Source organism: Micropterus dolomieu, linkage group LG10 (genome assembly GCF_021292245.1).
Source record: "Micropterus dolomieu isolate WLL.071019.BEF.003 ecotype Adirondacks linkage group LG10, ASM2129224v1, whole genome shotgun sequence".
Lineage (NCBI taxonomy): Eukaryota > Metazoa > Chordata > Actinopteri > Centrarchiformes > Centrarchidae > Micropterus > Micropterus dolomieu.
In genome coordinates this window covers 20,979,072-20,994,692 of record NC_060159.1, presented here as the reverse complement: position 1 = coordinate 20,994,692, position 15,621 = coordinate 20,979,072, and the positions used below count along the sequence as shown (strand labels likewise).

Here is a 15,621-nt window from a genome sequence, read left to right as displayed (position 1 = left end):
GCCCAGTCTGAGGTCCAGAGCACTCTGGAAAAGGTTTTCGTCCAGGATATCCCTGTACTTGGCCGCATTCATCTTTCCCTCGATTGCAACCAGTCGTCCTGTCCCTGCAGCTGAAAAACACCCCCACAGCATGATGCTGCCACCACCATGCTTCACTGTTGAGACTGTATTGGACAGGTGATGAGCAGTGCCTGGTTTTCTCCACACATACCGCTTAGAATTAAGGCCAAAAAGTTCTATCTTGGTCTCATGAGACCAGAGGATCTTATTTATCACCATCTTGGAGTCCTTCAGGTGTTTTTTAGCAAACTCCATGCTGGCTTTCATGTGTCTTGCACTGAGGAGAGGCTTCCGTCGGGCCACTCTGCCATAAAGCCCCGACTGGTGGATTGCTGCAGTGATGGTTGACTTACTACAACTTTCTCCCATCTCCCGACTGCATCTCTGGAGCTCAGCCACAGTGACCTTTGGGTTCTTCTTTACCTCTCTCACCAAGGCTCTTCTCCCCCGATAGCTCAGTTTGGCCGGACGGCCAGCTCTAGGAAGGGTTCTGGTCGTCCCAAACGTCTTCCATTTGAGGATTATGGAACCTTAAGTGCAGCAGAAATTTTTTTGTAACCTTGGCCAGATCTGTGCCTTGCCACAATTCTGTCTCTGCGCTCTTCAGGCAGTTCCTTTGACCTCATGATTCTCATTTGCTCTGACATGCACTGTGAGCTGTAAGGTCTTATATAGACAGGTGTGTGGCTTTCCTAATCAAGTCCAATCAGTATAATCAAACACAGCTGGACTCAAATGAAGGTGTAGAACCATCTCAAGGATGATCAGAAGAAATAGACAGCACCTGAGTTAAATATGAGTGTCACGGCAAAGGGTCTGAATACTTATGACCATGTGATATTTCAGTTTGTCTTTTTTAATAAATTTGCAAAAATTTCTACATTTCTGTTTTTTTCTGTCAAGATGGGGTGCTGAGTGTACATTACTGAGAAATAAAATGAACTTTTTTGATTTTTGGAAAATGGCTGCAATGAAACAAAGAGTGAAAAATTTAAAGGGGTCTGAATACTTTCCGTACCCACTGTAACATGGACTCCTTGACACTGAACTTCCCGCTCATTGTTGTTAATCCAGAGGCTATGGCCACCAGTGGGAAGACAGACAAATCACCCCATGACCAGGAAATCAAGTTCTTTGCAAAGGTCTGGAACACTTTTTGCAACTGAACCACTTATACTGTGTTGAATTTACCTTTAAGAAGGCTTTCCTGGGGTTTTAGTCTTATAGTGTAATTTCTTGTCTCCAGGTGTTGCTTCCTCTGACAGATCAAACTTTAAAGAACCACTGTCTCTACTTCCTGTCCACCCCCAGCAAGAACATGAGCAGCTGTGGCTGTGCCTCCAACAAAGAGAAGGAGATGGTCACCAGGTACTGTGTAGAAACAATGTGTTTTTCCATTGTGCGTTTTTTGCCATATGTAAAGTCCTCCCTTTTATCTCTAAAAGAGTGCAGAATTTCTCTTTCATATTTCAATCAGACCTTTTCTTATTTCCTTGCTTCCTTTGCGTTTTTTTAGTTCTTTGTTCTCTCTGAAGCTTGTTGTCTTACCGTCTTTCTTTTCCAGCTTGTTCTGTAAACTGGCAGCTCTTGTCAGACACAGGATTTCTCTCTTTGGTAAGGTTGGCATTGCCTCTTCCTGTGTGCTTGGGTGCTTCTTTGCTTTAAATCTTTTTCAACATCTACAGTAAATGTTTCTCTCACAGGAAGTGACTCTGCGATTATGGTGAGCTGTTTGCACATCCTCACTCACTCACTTGACACCAGGTAAGCATACTTCGTTGTCTGCATATTCATGATGATCCATTAAATAGACAGTTGTCTTGTGCATGCACTTTAGCCCTGGTCTTCCCTCCCCTCCCCTCTCTAAGAACGGTGATGAAGTCTGGCTCAGAGCTGGTCAAAGCCGGCTTTCGGGCTTTCTTTGAGAACGCAGCGGAGGACCTAGAGAAGCTGCTGGAGATGCTTAAACTGGGGAAGTTCATGCAGTCCCGTGCCCAGATGAAGAGTGTCACCCAGAGCATCAACTATGTGACTGTGGCGCTGCTGCCCATCCTCACTGCCCTGTTTGAGCACATCAAGACGCATGAGTTTGGAACGGACCTGCTGTGTGAGTTCCTGTTTCCATATTCACCGTTTCATTTGGATTACTACTTGAGGAAAAAATCCCATGGAATATTACACAAAAAACACAATAAGATACATTTAATAGACTTGGCCACCAGGGACACACAAGTTCAGACATATTGAGGGTAGGTTTACTGTATGTTAAGGGTCATGTTCCCACTTTTCACAAAATCAGTAGATATACATATTATTAATGAGGCCTTTGCCTGCTTTTACAAACACAAAACAAAAAATATTTTCTTCTCTTGTTTTTTTTTAAATCTATTAATATTGATAAATAAAAATTCTTAGTTGTGCCACGGTCAGACTACATCGTAGTAAAACGGAAAGAAATGAAATGCAATAAAATAAAATGACAAAGGGGGATAGGGTGTTGGATTAAAGCCACTCCAAGTCCATTACATAGTCACCAATTGGAATTCAAAAGAGACAATTGGTCTTGTATAAACATGTCCATTACACATGCAATTCCTACATTTACACAGTACACATATGTTGTTGATTAAAAATAGATTTTAGCTTAAGGAATGCTGTGTTTTGTTTCAGTGGATGATGTGCAGCTTTCCTGCTATCGAATCTTGACCTGTTTCTACTCTCTGGGAACAGGAAAGAATGTCTTTGTGGAGAGGTAGGAGGCCAAACTTTTATTAAACCATGCAGAGGGATGTAAAATAGGTTTTGGTTCTACACATGAGCAGTACTGTATGTTCAATCATTAACTTTAAGAGTCCTTGGTAACGCTCAATGCTTGCTATAATTACTATGATCTATGAGAATCACTATTAAGGAACTGTGAAATAGCACAAATCATAAACTACATTATGCTTGTCACTGTTAATTAGGATATAGCTACTGAGCTTTTTGATTTACTCGTGTTTGTGAAAAATTAACTCCGGACTTGACAAAACTGTTGTAGAAAAGAAAGTTTGCCACCTTGAACAGACTCAAGTGTAAAATAACCATTGAAAAAGTTTGACCACAACCTCACCTTATCTATCTGGTCTAAAATAATCCCGATACCATTTGGTGCTTCTCTGAAGGCTCTGAGTGTTGAAATCTGTCCTAACAAGTAAACACACAGGGCCACAGTAACCTTTCTAAACAGAATATTCATGATAAATTTTCTGTGTGCTTAAATTTCTTGCTTTACATTGCGCTGTAAGATCTTATTGTTGATCTGCAGGCATCTTCCAGCTTTGGGGGAGAGCCTGGCGACCTTAGTGGGAGCCATGCCTGTGGCATTCCTGGAGCCCGACCTAAACGCTCACAACCCGCTCTCTGTCTTCAACACCAAGACGCCCCGAGAGAGAGCTAGTGAGTGTCCACCTGATCATCATCATACTTTTGATCACTATCCTATTATAATTCACAGTGTCCTAAAATACGTGTTTTTCTTTCTAGTCCTCAGTATGCCTGACACCGTGGAGGAGATGTGTCCAGAGATGCCTCGTCTTGACAGACTGCTGAAAGATGTCAATGATGTATCAGAGTCTGGCGCTCGCTACAGTGACGTGCCTCAGGTCTGACACATATCTTGCCCTCTGCTCCATCAATTTTGACCTTTTACTTTTTAAATTATGTTTTTTTTTACCAAGGTGCCCAACTTAATGCAAGAGCAGTAGTAAATTGTGTGGTTAATGAATGGTTCATATACTTTATTAGAGGTTTAAAAATGCTTAATAATTAAAGAGGCCTTTCGCCCAATGTCAGCTGGGATTGGCTCCAGCCCCCTGTGACCCTGTACGCAGGATAAGCGGTTGACGATGGATGAATGGATGGATCATTTTAATGTTGGAGTTAGTGATGAAAGTGGTGTAGAACATTTTGAATATTTAAAAATTTCATTAACAGCATTATACAATTCAGACATAATTAACGATTTAATTTGTACATGAAGTTTAAATACATCACGGTAGGAATACAAAACTCCATTGTACATTTATTTGTAAATTTAGCAAGTGTGTTTCACACCTAGATGGCCTCTACTGTTCAGCTGAAATGTGACTTAAAACTACAGTGTTAAGGCTGTTATTAGACATTATTAGTGTGTATTGCACAATTGAGATGTACAAAATTTGTGTTCCATCAAAATTAATAATTACTTGAAGCTATATCATGAATTACTGGATTTTTAATGTCACTTATAACTTTTGGTCCCAAACATATGGTAACCTTTGATCGTACCTCAGTCATCCAAACATTTTACCTTCCACATGTCTCCTGCAGGTCATTGAGGTGATCCTTCCCATGCTGTGTAACTATCTGTCGTACTGGTGGGAGAAAGGTCCAGAGAACTGGCCTCCGGGTACCCAGTGTTGCACTATGGTGACCTCAGAACACCTCAGCAGCATCCTGGGAAACATCCTCAAGATCCTCAACAACAACCTGGGCATCGATGACGCCCCTTGGATGAAGAGGATTGCAGGTGTCAGACTCAAGGCTGTTAGAGAAAGAATAAATATGATTTGAAAGAGTTTCCAACCAGTTAGATTTTGTGTTTTTATTCAGACGTACAAAGTCAGGGATTGTAATAAGTTATTTGGGGTTGTCAGGAAATATCAGAGTATATTCAAATTTATTCTTCACAGGAATATGCATTAACAACGCATTAGATGGTGAGTTTTGTATATTTTTCTCGACAGAGGAAGGAACTACTCTTTTCTCTTTTAAAAAACATTGACAAACAAGGACAGAGTCGAATTTAAGGTCAAACATAATACAAACTTATTTTAAATGAGGAAACCCATGTGATATCCTGATTTTATTACAATGACATTTATGTAGAATATTTGCATTTTCAGCGCACATTCCTCACTGGGAGATCAGGGAAGGCCAGATAACATAATTAGCTGCTGTGGGGCCAAATAGCCTCAGGCACATTCTCACTGCTTAAACCACATTTGGAAATTGTATTTATAACACAAACAAGAATAATTAGGAACTAATATGTAAGGATATTTGACAAACACTTGCTGTTTTTAGTACCACTGTATTTTTAGAGACAAGGGTAAAAAGTAAAATTGCTGATTTCACTTAAAAACTTTGTTGACTTAGTTAGCTAGTTAGCTAACACTATTGCTAAATATAACTTGACAGTTGACAACCGAGCCAGTCATCCCCAGGGACAGAGGAAGGGGTCTTGGCTTCTGAGGTGCAAATCCTTCAGAAAAGCTGTTTCTCAGTTGCCCATGTCAAGTATATATTTCCCATTGTCTCTGTCTCCAGTCTATTCTCAGCCAATCATCTGCAAGGCTGGAGCTGATCTGCTGAGAACCCACTTCCTGCCCACACTGGACAAACTGAAGAAGAAGACAGTGAAGGTGAGAGCTTAAAATATATACTAGTATACACTGCTCAATGTGGTTAAAGTAAATGTTTTGCTGACTCCGTTATAAGCCGCTGCGCTTAATCCGAGAGAGGATGCAGATAGGAGATGATATATCATTGAGTTGGAAGGGGTCGTGTGTGAGGTACGAGTGTGACAAGTTCTTGTGCCACGATATTTTGATACGATATTGACATTAAAACCTCGCTGTAGCAAGGCAGCTGTCAGAGTCCAGGGCAGAGTCCAGCGACCGCAGTTGCTTTCATCTGCTTACACCAAGTTGGAACCATCTTTTGCCTGATCTCGTGGCAGCAGCAAAAGTTAGACGCAGTCATCTCAAACTTTCAAGACTTTTGCAGCCTTGCTCCCCTGGGACTGTGAGCTTTTTTTCTTGACCTGTCAGAGAACACAGAAATGTGGGAGAGATTGTGAATGTGCAGAAAGTTATGAAAGTGAGCAGAAAGCCTGCTGAAACACAGGTGCTATTAAAGTCCAGGAGTTTATAACTAAATTAAAATAAATTAATTTTTCATTTAGGTTAAAAAGTGCCATGTGCACATTTAAAGGGGTTACTTCCCCAGAAAAAGACACTAAAGAGGAGGGAAGACTGAATCCTTTTCCACCATGAATTGGTGCGGAAAAATCACCAGAATGCAGAAAATCAAGTGTTCAATGCTCAAACCTTTCATATATTCAGCATGGAAGATTTCTAAAAAAAATAGTGTTAAAATCTCGTCTAGATCTCGTGAACCCAATATTGTGTCTCGTCTTGTCTCATGAGCTAAATGTCTTGCCACACCTCAGTGCGAGAACGTTTATACTAATGAATTGATCGCTGGAGATTGTTGATTGAGTTGTTGATGTGCTGCAAATGCAGGTTGTGGCTGAAGAGGAGCTGCTGAAAGCCGACAGTAAAGGAGACAACCAGGAGGCCGAGCTGCTCATCCTGGATGATTTTGCTGTGCTCTGCAGAGACCTATATGCTTTCTACCCAATGCTCATCAGCTATGTTGACAACAACAGGTACAATATTAGCAAAGAAAGATTAGTTTTAATTTTAAGGGGATTTAGATTTTTTAAAAACATTTATTTGTTTAGTCTTCAATATTTTTCTGTTTTCCCTGAACCTTATCCACCTATATTTCTGATTAATTATTTTTTAATATTGTCAGATGTAACACAAATTAATGTAACTCAACAGAAATGGTTCATGTTGTTGTCCATCCCAGGTCCAGGTGGCTGAAGGAGCCGGATGCGGACTCCACTGAGCTCTTCAGGATGGTGGCTGAGATCTTCATCCTCTGGTGCAAGTCCCATGTAAGTCTTACCATTCAATCTAGTAGTCATATCACAATGTGACATTTGAAACGGGGTGTCTTTGCTGAATTAACCTCTTTTCTTTGTCCTCTGAACCCAGAACTTTAAGCGTGAGGAGCAGAACTTTGTGGTTCAGAATGAGATCAACAATTTGGGCTTCCTGACTGGAGAGGGCAAGACAAAGATGTCCAAGGTAAATATGATGGATATTACATATAGTGGGTGACACAATTACCTTAATGAAATACATTAAAGGATAAGTCTGGTGATTTTCTGTATTTTTCTTATTGTAAATAAACCAATGAAAAGAAAAAAACCAAAAACTTAATAAGTTACTCCTCACAGAGCTTAATTTTTGTACAAATACTATTAAAAACTCATCCGTGAGCCACACTGTTGAACTGGGTAACATGTTTTTTCATTACGATGAACATGGGCACTGTGGTTTATTTCCAGCAAATGCGACACACTCCTGATGCTATAAAAAACTTACTGAAGCACCAAAGGTGTATTCATTTGCAGCTTTAAATAAATTAATAGTATTTGTGCCTGCTTGTGTAACATTCGCTAAAAACTGCAGTAGCCAGTTGTTTAATAAAATTACATAATTTCTTTAAAAAGTTATATTTGGGAGCCATTTTAGATATTTTCATCTTAATTGGGAATGAATAGCCTTGGAGTCCAAAAATGGAAAAGGCTATCCTTATCGTTTACAATATTAAAGAAATTAATGAAATGAAAAGGGCACTGAGTAATGTCTTTCCTTGAGCTGTACTAGGAAACAGCAGGAATCAACATTGTCAAATCTCCTGTTCGCTTGAACTTCATTTGGGCCAGAAATGTCATTATCCGGCCAAGAAATCATCAAGTTAGTAGTATTAATGGTTTGGGTTTGACTCCTAGGCCTTCCAAGAACAAGTCTTTACTTTGAAAATGGACCTTTTCACTCAGAAGATTGAACCCAGGAGATGGAGCAGAGTACATCTTAGTTCTCTCTGGGTTTAATTTGGACTTATCTCGCGCCTCTCCAGCTCTTTTCTTCACTGTGTCAGCACTTTGGAAAAGCACAGCTTGAATACTTGCCCTCCTGACGAGATTCTCTAGTGCTCCAGTTCTCACCTTGCTAATGAAAGAAAAAAGTCCTTATAAGCAATTTTCCTGTGTTTGTAATAGCTCTCTTGACATGTGCTGAACATGCTGAATATATAGATGTGAGATGTTCTACAAATCAATTGCATGAGTTCAAACCTCTTAAATTCACCTCTGCACCGAGGGTTTATGACATGATATTTCATGCGGATATTTGTCAAAGCAAAGTCGGGTCATATATCTGGATGTTGACAGTGTTTGGTCCAGCAGTTGCTCAAATAGCTGTCACTGTGAGAGTTTGTTGTTTATTTGTTTTGGCAGAGCTGGGCAGCTTATTTATTTGCACTCTGGGGTGTTCTGACACGATCGCTTACAGTAGAGAAAAGCTCTTCATCTCTTGATTCTGGAGGACACTGCTTGTTAAAGGATTTATGTTGAAGCACTTTGGGCCTCTGGTATGGGAGTCCTCTTAATCTGTGGTTTAAAGGTGCACTTTTTGTGCTCTGACAGCATAGTTGGTTGGAAATTGGATCTCAGTTTTGGTGGCTAAATATGATTTGAGTGCTAAATATAATAATATTTAGTTAGTTAAGAAAAGGGTAAATTCTTAAGTTTCCTGGCAGAAAGTGGAAAACAAGCATTAATCTGTTCAAATACAGGATTGAGGAGTTGATGATTTTTTTAAATTTGATTTGGGAAATACAAAACCAATTCATAATGTTAGATAAACATGTATATTTAAACACATACAGTCACGACAATAGAACGTGTCAATTAAAACTTCTATTAGGGTTCAAACCCAGAGGGGTGTTGTCTGTTACATATTGGCTAATAACTCAAGCAGTCCTGTTTAAACTCAGTGAAGGCATGAACAAGTTTTGTTCACATCCAATAAAGAATGTGCAATTATTTAAATCCTGCATACATGTATATATTATAATGATGAAACAAGTATGTGATTGGTCTCACTCCTTCTTTAAACAGAATTAAACTAGCTGTAGTGACTTTGCTCAGCTTCATGAAGACTGAAATTCGCTCACTGCTGATTGCGGCTTTAATTTTTGGTCATTACAACTACATGCTTCTGTGGAGCACAAAAAGGCTTGAATGTAAAATTGCAATTTCATGAAACAATAAACCCCAAATCACATGTTCATAGAATAGTAATGGAAGGAACTTAACTGTGTTTGTTTCAACATTTGTTTGGTTGGTCTCTTATTTTCTGGTGGTTTTACAACCTTGTCTCAAAGAAATGAAACATTTATTAAATAAAGAACAAACAACAAAAACACACTATGCAGGACATAACGGAGGATATTCCATGTCCTGATAAAATTCAAGTGAGCTGCTCTCCAAATCACATTGATAATAACGTTAATAATAATCATGCCCTTTATTTCTATAGAACAATTCATGCATAAAATGCAACACAAAGTGCTGTACTTAAAACAACATACTACAATAAGTACAAACAAGGACAATAATTTAGTATTAAGTAAATTAAAAAGAATTGTTATGGAGCAATGTTAAAAGCATGTGTCTTAATATTTTGTTTAGGTTTGGAGTACCTTAGTCCTTCATAGAGGTCCCTTATGATTGTAGACTAAGCTTGTGTCCTTTCTCTTTGTAGTCTGGGGGGGACCAGGAGAGGAAACACAAGCGCCGTCGAGGCGAGTACTACTCCATCCAGACCTCTCTCATTGTAGCTGCCCTGAAGAAAATGCTGCCTATCGGCCTCAACATGTGTACCCCAGGAGATCAGGAGCTCATCTCCCTTGCCAAGATTCGCTACAGTCTGGTAACTAACTTTTTATTTTATTTTACGGTCACTTTTTCTATGCAGGTCCTTGATGTACTATAATTATTACCCTGTCCTTTAAATTCAGCCTTATCTTAGGCTTTAAGTTAGGTCTGACTCACTTACTTACTTAATTTCAATGAAGTTGGCTGGCTCTGACATCTGACAAAATCATTAGAAGTTCCCACGCTGCTACTATCTAAATCTTCTGTCAACTATAGACAACTGTGGCTGTACTTTAACACACAGCACTTCCTTCAGTCTGTATGGTTTGCTTCTACCAGCAGTTCAATCCCTATCCATAAAGAGTTTTTAAAAAATGAAGACGGAGTATCGTCCTGATGCAAATTAAAGCCCTTTACCAACTTACAATTCCTTCTTTGGTCCAGTAGACATACAGTATTTACAGAATTACAAATATTTTTCAAATGTAGTCTGTTGTGATGGCTTTATATATACATAAGCACCTTTACTATTTACTTTTAATGAATAGTGTATTCCCACTGCTTTGCAATTTTTCTCTCTTATGATCCCCTTCCTTTCATAGAAAGACACAGATGATGAGGTGAAGGAGCACTTGCGTCAGAATCTCCATCTCCAGGACAAAGTAAGATGATATCTCTATATCTGTATAGTTATAATTCTAGCAGAAAGAGCAGTTTAAGTAAGATTGGTATAATTACTACTGTTTAATATGATGCTGCTATTTGTTTGTTTATTGATTGTTTGTTATCGTATTGTAGTCTGATGACCCAGCGGTCCAGTGGCAGCTGAACCTGTACAAGGACGTGGTGGTGAAGAGTGAGGAACCTGCAAACCCGGAACACACCGTGGACCGAGTGCAGAGCATCTCTGCTGCCGTCTTCCACCTGGAGCAGGTAACACAGCCTTCACCTTCATTTTCACCCATATGTCAACAACAGCACATAAAAAATAAGCACATATGTTAGTGCTCTCCAGACAGATCACAGATATATCTACCCCGGTGATATATTATAGCAAGGCCACTAGGGCACAAAAGGCAGCCCTTTTCTAAAGATGGGAGTTGCCTGTAAAATGTCACACAGCAGTACCATCAAGTGGTGAAACACAATCAATCAATCGCTAGAAACTTTTGATAATCAGTTAGCTGTTGTCCACTAATTGGTTTCATCATCTGCTGTTTTAATGTGTTTTATATCATTTTAAATTGAAGTTTTTTTGGTCTAGGACTGTTGGTCAGACAGAACAAGCATCACCTTGGGCCCTGGGAAATACTTCACTTGTTTTTACACATTTTATAAACAAAGCAATGAGTTGAAATGTAACCGACAGATTAACTCGTTATCAAAATTTGCTTGTTGCAGCAATAACACCTTTTTACATATGCAGTACCAAGCAGACACAAATCGAATTGTCACATTTTACATTTCTGTTAGCTAAATGGTAAATGCTGCACATACCAGCTTCACTGTAACTACACAACTGCTTCCCACTTTGCGCTTCACCGTTATTTCCTTGTCCCTCAGGTGGAGCAGCCTCTGAGAAATAAGAAGTGTGTGTGGCATAAGCTTTTGTCCAAACAGCGTAAGCGTGCTGTGGTGGCTTGTTTCCGCATGGCTCCACTCTACAATCTACCCAGGTGAGTCTCTCTTACACCTGTCACACTTGTGGAACTGATTTACGATGTCAATAATTAAATATTGACATGAACTATGTAAAAAAAAACAAAAAAAAAACAATGTACATAACAAGTAGTCGTGAGGGGTGGGGTATTTTTTTTCCTTGATTGTGTGCCCATGTAAACCCCTCTTCACGTCCCTAATGACACTTTCTCCTCTGTGTTGTTTTCCTGCATAACACTACCTCATCCTCCCTCAGATACAAAAATAATAATTACTTCTTGAATGGCTATCGGGAGGTTTGGCTGGAAAGGGCATTCAAAGCCTCCAGCTTTGACCGCCTGTTCTCCCTGCTGACGGTAAAGTGAAAACTACGGGGCGAATGCATCATCTGTTCAACCTCCCCCTTCATCCACCAGGCTGTGGAACGATTTCTGCCTAGCAACCAAATGTTTCTGCACTGTTGATTCTGATTGGTCAGCTAGAGTGAGCTCAAGAATTGACTGAAACAAACTTATTTGGAAAGAGCTGAAATAGATCTGATCTCCTGGCCTTTGTCTCATTTCAGGTGTACCCTGAAGGAAGGAATGAAGAGAGGAAAGAAGAAGAAAGACAGAAATCTATTGAATACAATTTTGACTTTCATTAGTTGGCTACCTGGTTTACAAAAGTATGCTTGCTTACAGTAATATACAGTATTAAATTTGTTTCATGTTATTTTTGCTTCCTGCTATTATGATGATTTCAAAGATGTTTTTTTCCATCTGACATTATGCCAAAGGTTGTGCAGTTTTACAACACATCTGTGCATCTTTTGTTAAGGAAAGTATGTGATGTAATTCTAATAATTGCAAGATGATAACTTGTTGTGGTAGATCCATCGATTTGTTGGAAAACTGCATATCTCCCCTAAAGTGTGCATGCTCCTCTAATGAATTTTACTACCCGATGGAAGTAGGTGCAGTTATTTTATAGACCAAACGTGACCAGTCAGAAGAGCCAGTGGGTCCCACATTGACCAATCACCACCCTGCCTGAAATGCACTTCCTGTAACCCCTTCCTACCCCCTACATCTCTCCTTCCTGTTTCCTCCAAAAACTCACCAGTACCCGCCCTAATGCCACTGTACCTCCCTCCCCACTCCCTTCCATTCCTCCCCACCTCCCCCCTCCCCAGGCATCGCGCTATCAACTTCTTCATCCCAGCCTATCAGAGACTTTGGATAGAAGCAGAGGAGTACTCCTTTGAGGAGAAGCTAGTTCAGGATCTGGCAGTAAGTACTGGGCTCGCCTTGCCCTTGCCCCATGTGCCCTGCGTTGGCACTCCTCTGCCAGTCCTGTCTGCCGAATGCTTCTTTAGCTCCGCGCCCGTCGAGCCTTGGGAGCGCACTCGGGTGGGGACCTCGCCCAAAGCACCCAGGGGCGCCCGCTCTAGGCGTGCAAAACCCTTCAAACAGAGATCCGTCAGGGGTCAGAGGCTGCATGACCAACTCAGGAGACACAGGGCCAGCTCCGGCGCTCACAGCACTAGAAAAACAGGCTATGCCTTTCTGACAGCAGTGGTAAGGAGGGCCTTTCACTAGGAGTCACTAGCTGTTCTGTTTGGCTGTCAGATCTGGATTCAACCCATCAGTTGTCTTTTTGCTGTACTCTGTAAGTCTGTAGTGTGAGTGTGAAGGTGGCGTTACAGTACGTTCTGTGGCAGTGACGTCAGTGGCATGCTCGCGTAGTCATGTGAATATCACATTTCATATTAAATCTTTGTATGCAGATGTGCAGCAAATTCATCAAGACACTAAAACTGTGCCATTGAATAGGATTTAAAGTACGGCCTTAGATACAATTGCTCAAACATCTGATTATTCACTGCTCTTGTTGGGGTAGAGTATTTTTAACATCAGTTTTATACTACAAATCTGTCAGATTAGGTTGGACTGTTGGAGATTTGTGTAGTTGTGATAGTCCCACTTTGTCAGGCTCCTGTGCTGTGAGGATCATTCTTCATGTTCAAAGTCACATCACCAAATGGCTTACTGCTTTGCATCTGTTTGCTGTAACGTGCATGTATTTGAAAACTGGTTCCAACGCTGTTCATCATTCACTCTTAACTTCCTCGACGCGTCCTTTCCACGGATCACCAGGACATCACAAAAACTCATCTGCATGCCAATTCTAGTTGAATGTTACTGACTCATTTCAGTGTTTTTTGACAGACGTGTGAATGGGCACAATTGTCAGTTAGTTTGTGAAGATGAGAAAAATTGTTGATGAATTGAAGCTGTGGTGGGATGATTAGTGATCGGATGAGACTTGGGCAGAGCTAACTGTTCACACCTGTGGACCCCTGCAGAAAACCCCGATGAAAATTGTGGAAGAGGAGGAAGAGGAGGTGGCTGAGGTCCAGCCAGACCCTCTCCACCAACTTATTCTCCACTTCAGCCACAACGCTCTGACAGAGAGAAGGTGAGAGAGTTAAATCGCTGAACATGAGAGTGAATCTATGGTAAAGTGAGCATGCATTTAAAATCCATATTTTCTCCCATGTTGCCAGGCAAATTTAGGAGAGAACATATTTGGTTTATTTATGATTTATTTATTTATAATTTTTATTTAAATGTGCTTTTTAATGCCATAAACAATTTGTTTAAATCAAGTATTTCAGTTGACGTAACAATGATATTCTGTATAGATGTCGATATGAAATTGTTTATGGGATATTTATTCAACATAGTATTCCGATTATGTTCCACAAGGGGAATTGATTCATGATCTTTGTTTCATGTAGGATAAAATAGATGTTTGATACTTGTTGACTAGTTCACACATAGTGATACATTGTGACATGACTTCATTCCTTTTCAGTCACTTGGAAGAAGATCCTTTGTATATTGCGTATGCAGACATGATGGCAAAGGTAGTGGACTTTTAAGTTCTTTGTATGTATAAATAATTGTTGTAGGATTTTGTGTTAATAATATGAAAAATGAGCTTTGTACATTGACCTATGTGTCTTCAGAGCTGTGCAGAGGATGAGGAGGAAGAAGAGGAGGAAGGGAAAGAAAAGACTTTTGAGGTATGCTCTCATAAACTCTAAAAGTAATGTCCCTTCTGCCAATTCCTTTTATGTTCGTTACCTGCAAAGAATTCAGAACAAATACAATAAAATATTTGTTGATGATGACTCTGTGTGTATTGCTCTTCAGGAAAAGGAGATGGAAAAGCAGAAGATCCTGTATCAGCAGGCGAGGCTGCACGCCCGTGGGGCCGCTGAAATGGTGCTGCAGATGATCAGCGCCAGTAAAGGTAATGATGAGCTGATCATTTCTCAGCTCAACAGTTTGCTGGGAAATTTATAGGAAATGATTCTCTAACCTTTCTGCTGTATATTAAAAATATAAATAAAACAGTAAGCGTGTGTGTGTGTGTGAAAAAAATATATATATTAAAAATTAAAATAAAATAAATAAAACAGTAAGTGTGTGTGTGTGTGTGTGTATGTTAAAAATAAAAATATATTAAAAAGAAAATAAATAAATAAAACAGTGAGCGTGTGTGTGTGTGTGTGTGTGTGTGTGTGTGTGTGTGTTAAAAAATAAAAATATATAAAAAATAAATAAATGAAACGGTCACGTGTGTGTGTGTGTGTGTGTATATACACTCACCTAAAGGATTATTAGGAACACCTGTTCAATTTCTCATTAATGCAATTATCTAATCAACCAATCACATGGCAGTTGCTTCAATGCATTTAGGGGTGTGATCCTGGTCAAGACAATCTCCTGAACTCCAAACTGAATGTCAGAATGGGAAAGAAAGGTGATTTAAGCAATTTTGAGCGTGGCATGGTTGTTGGTGCCAGACTGGCCGGTCTGAGTATTTCACTGTCTGCTCAGTTACTGGGATTTTCATGCACAACCATTTCTAGGGTTTACAAAGAATGGTGTGAAAAGGGAAAAACATCCAGTATGCGGCAGTCCTGTGGGCGAAAATGCCTTGTTGATGCTAGAGGTCAGAGGAGAATGGGCCGACTGATTCAAGCTGATAGAAGAGCAACTTTGACTGAAATAACCACTCGTTACAACCGAGGTATGCAGCAAAGCATTTGTGAAGCCGCAACACGCACAACCTTGAGTCGGATGGGCTACAACAGCAGAAGACCCTACCGGGTACCACTCATCTCCACTACAAATAGGAAAAAGAGGCTACAATTTGCAAGAGCTCACCAAAATTGGACAGTTGAAGACTGGAAAAATGTTGCCTGGTCTGATGAGTCTCGATTTCTGTTGAGACATTCAGATGGTAGAGTC

The 15,621-nt window shown here is 40.0% G+C and overlaps 1 protein-coding gene across 1 annotated transcript in view; it reads left to right on the top strand.

Annotated features, from left to right (window-relative positions):
* The window catches only part of ryr3 (ryanodine receptor 3), a 140,532-nt gene that overhangs the window by 107,258 nt on the left and 17,653 nt on the right, over positions 1 to 15,621 (top strand). The window contains exons 62-83 of the mRNA XM_046061097.1: positions 1,135 to 1,202; positions 1,307 to 1,428; positions 1,625 to 1,674; positions 1,764 to 1,824; positions 1,929 to 2,167; positions 2,731 to 2,812; positions 3,368 to 3,498; positions 3,586 to 3,704; positions 4,411 to 4,609; positions 5,410 to 5,504; positions 6,387 to 6,532; positions 6,739 to 6,826; positions 6,927 to 7,019; positions 9,546 to 9,713; positions 10,261 to 10,320; positions 10,457 to 10,591; positions 11,222 to 11,334; positions 12,492 to 12,588; positions 13,665 to 13,777; positions 14,177 to 14,228; positions 14,331 to 14,387; positions 14,518 to 14,617. Coding sequence (XP_045917053.1) covers positions 1,135 to 1,202; positions 1,307 to 1,428; positions 1,625 to 1,674; positions 1,764 to 1,824; positions 1,929 to 2,167; positions 2,731 to 2,812; positions 3,368 to 3,498; positions 3,586 to 3,704; positions 4,411 to 4,609; positions 5,410 to 5,504; positions 6,387 to 6,532; positions 6,739 to 6,826; positions 6,927 to 7,019; positions 9,546 to 9,713; positions 10,261 to 10,320; positions 10,457 to 10,591; positions 11,222 to 11,334; positions 12,492 to 12,588; positions 13,665 to 13,777; positions 14,177 to 14,228; positions 14,331 to 14,387; positions 14,518 to 14,617 — 2,388 coding nt within the window. The remainder of the gene's footprint in view (positions 1 to 1,134; positions 1,203 to 1,306; positions 1,429 to 1,624; positions 1,675 to 1,763; positions 1,825 to 1,928; positions 2,168 to 2,730; positions 2,813 to 3,367; positions 3,499 to 3,585; positions 3,705 to 4,410; positions 4,610 to 5,409; positions 5,505 to 6,386; positions 6,533 to 6,738; positions 6,827 to 6,926; positions 7,020 to 9,545; positions 9,714 to 10,260; positions 10,321 to 10,456; positions 10,592 to 11,221; positions 11,335 to 12,491; positions 12,589 to 13,664; positions 13,778 to 14,176; positions 14,229 to 14,330; positions 14,388 to 14,517; positions 14,618 to 15,621) is intronic.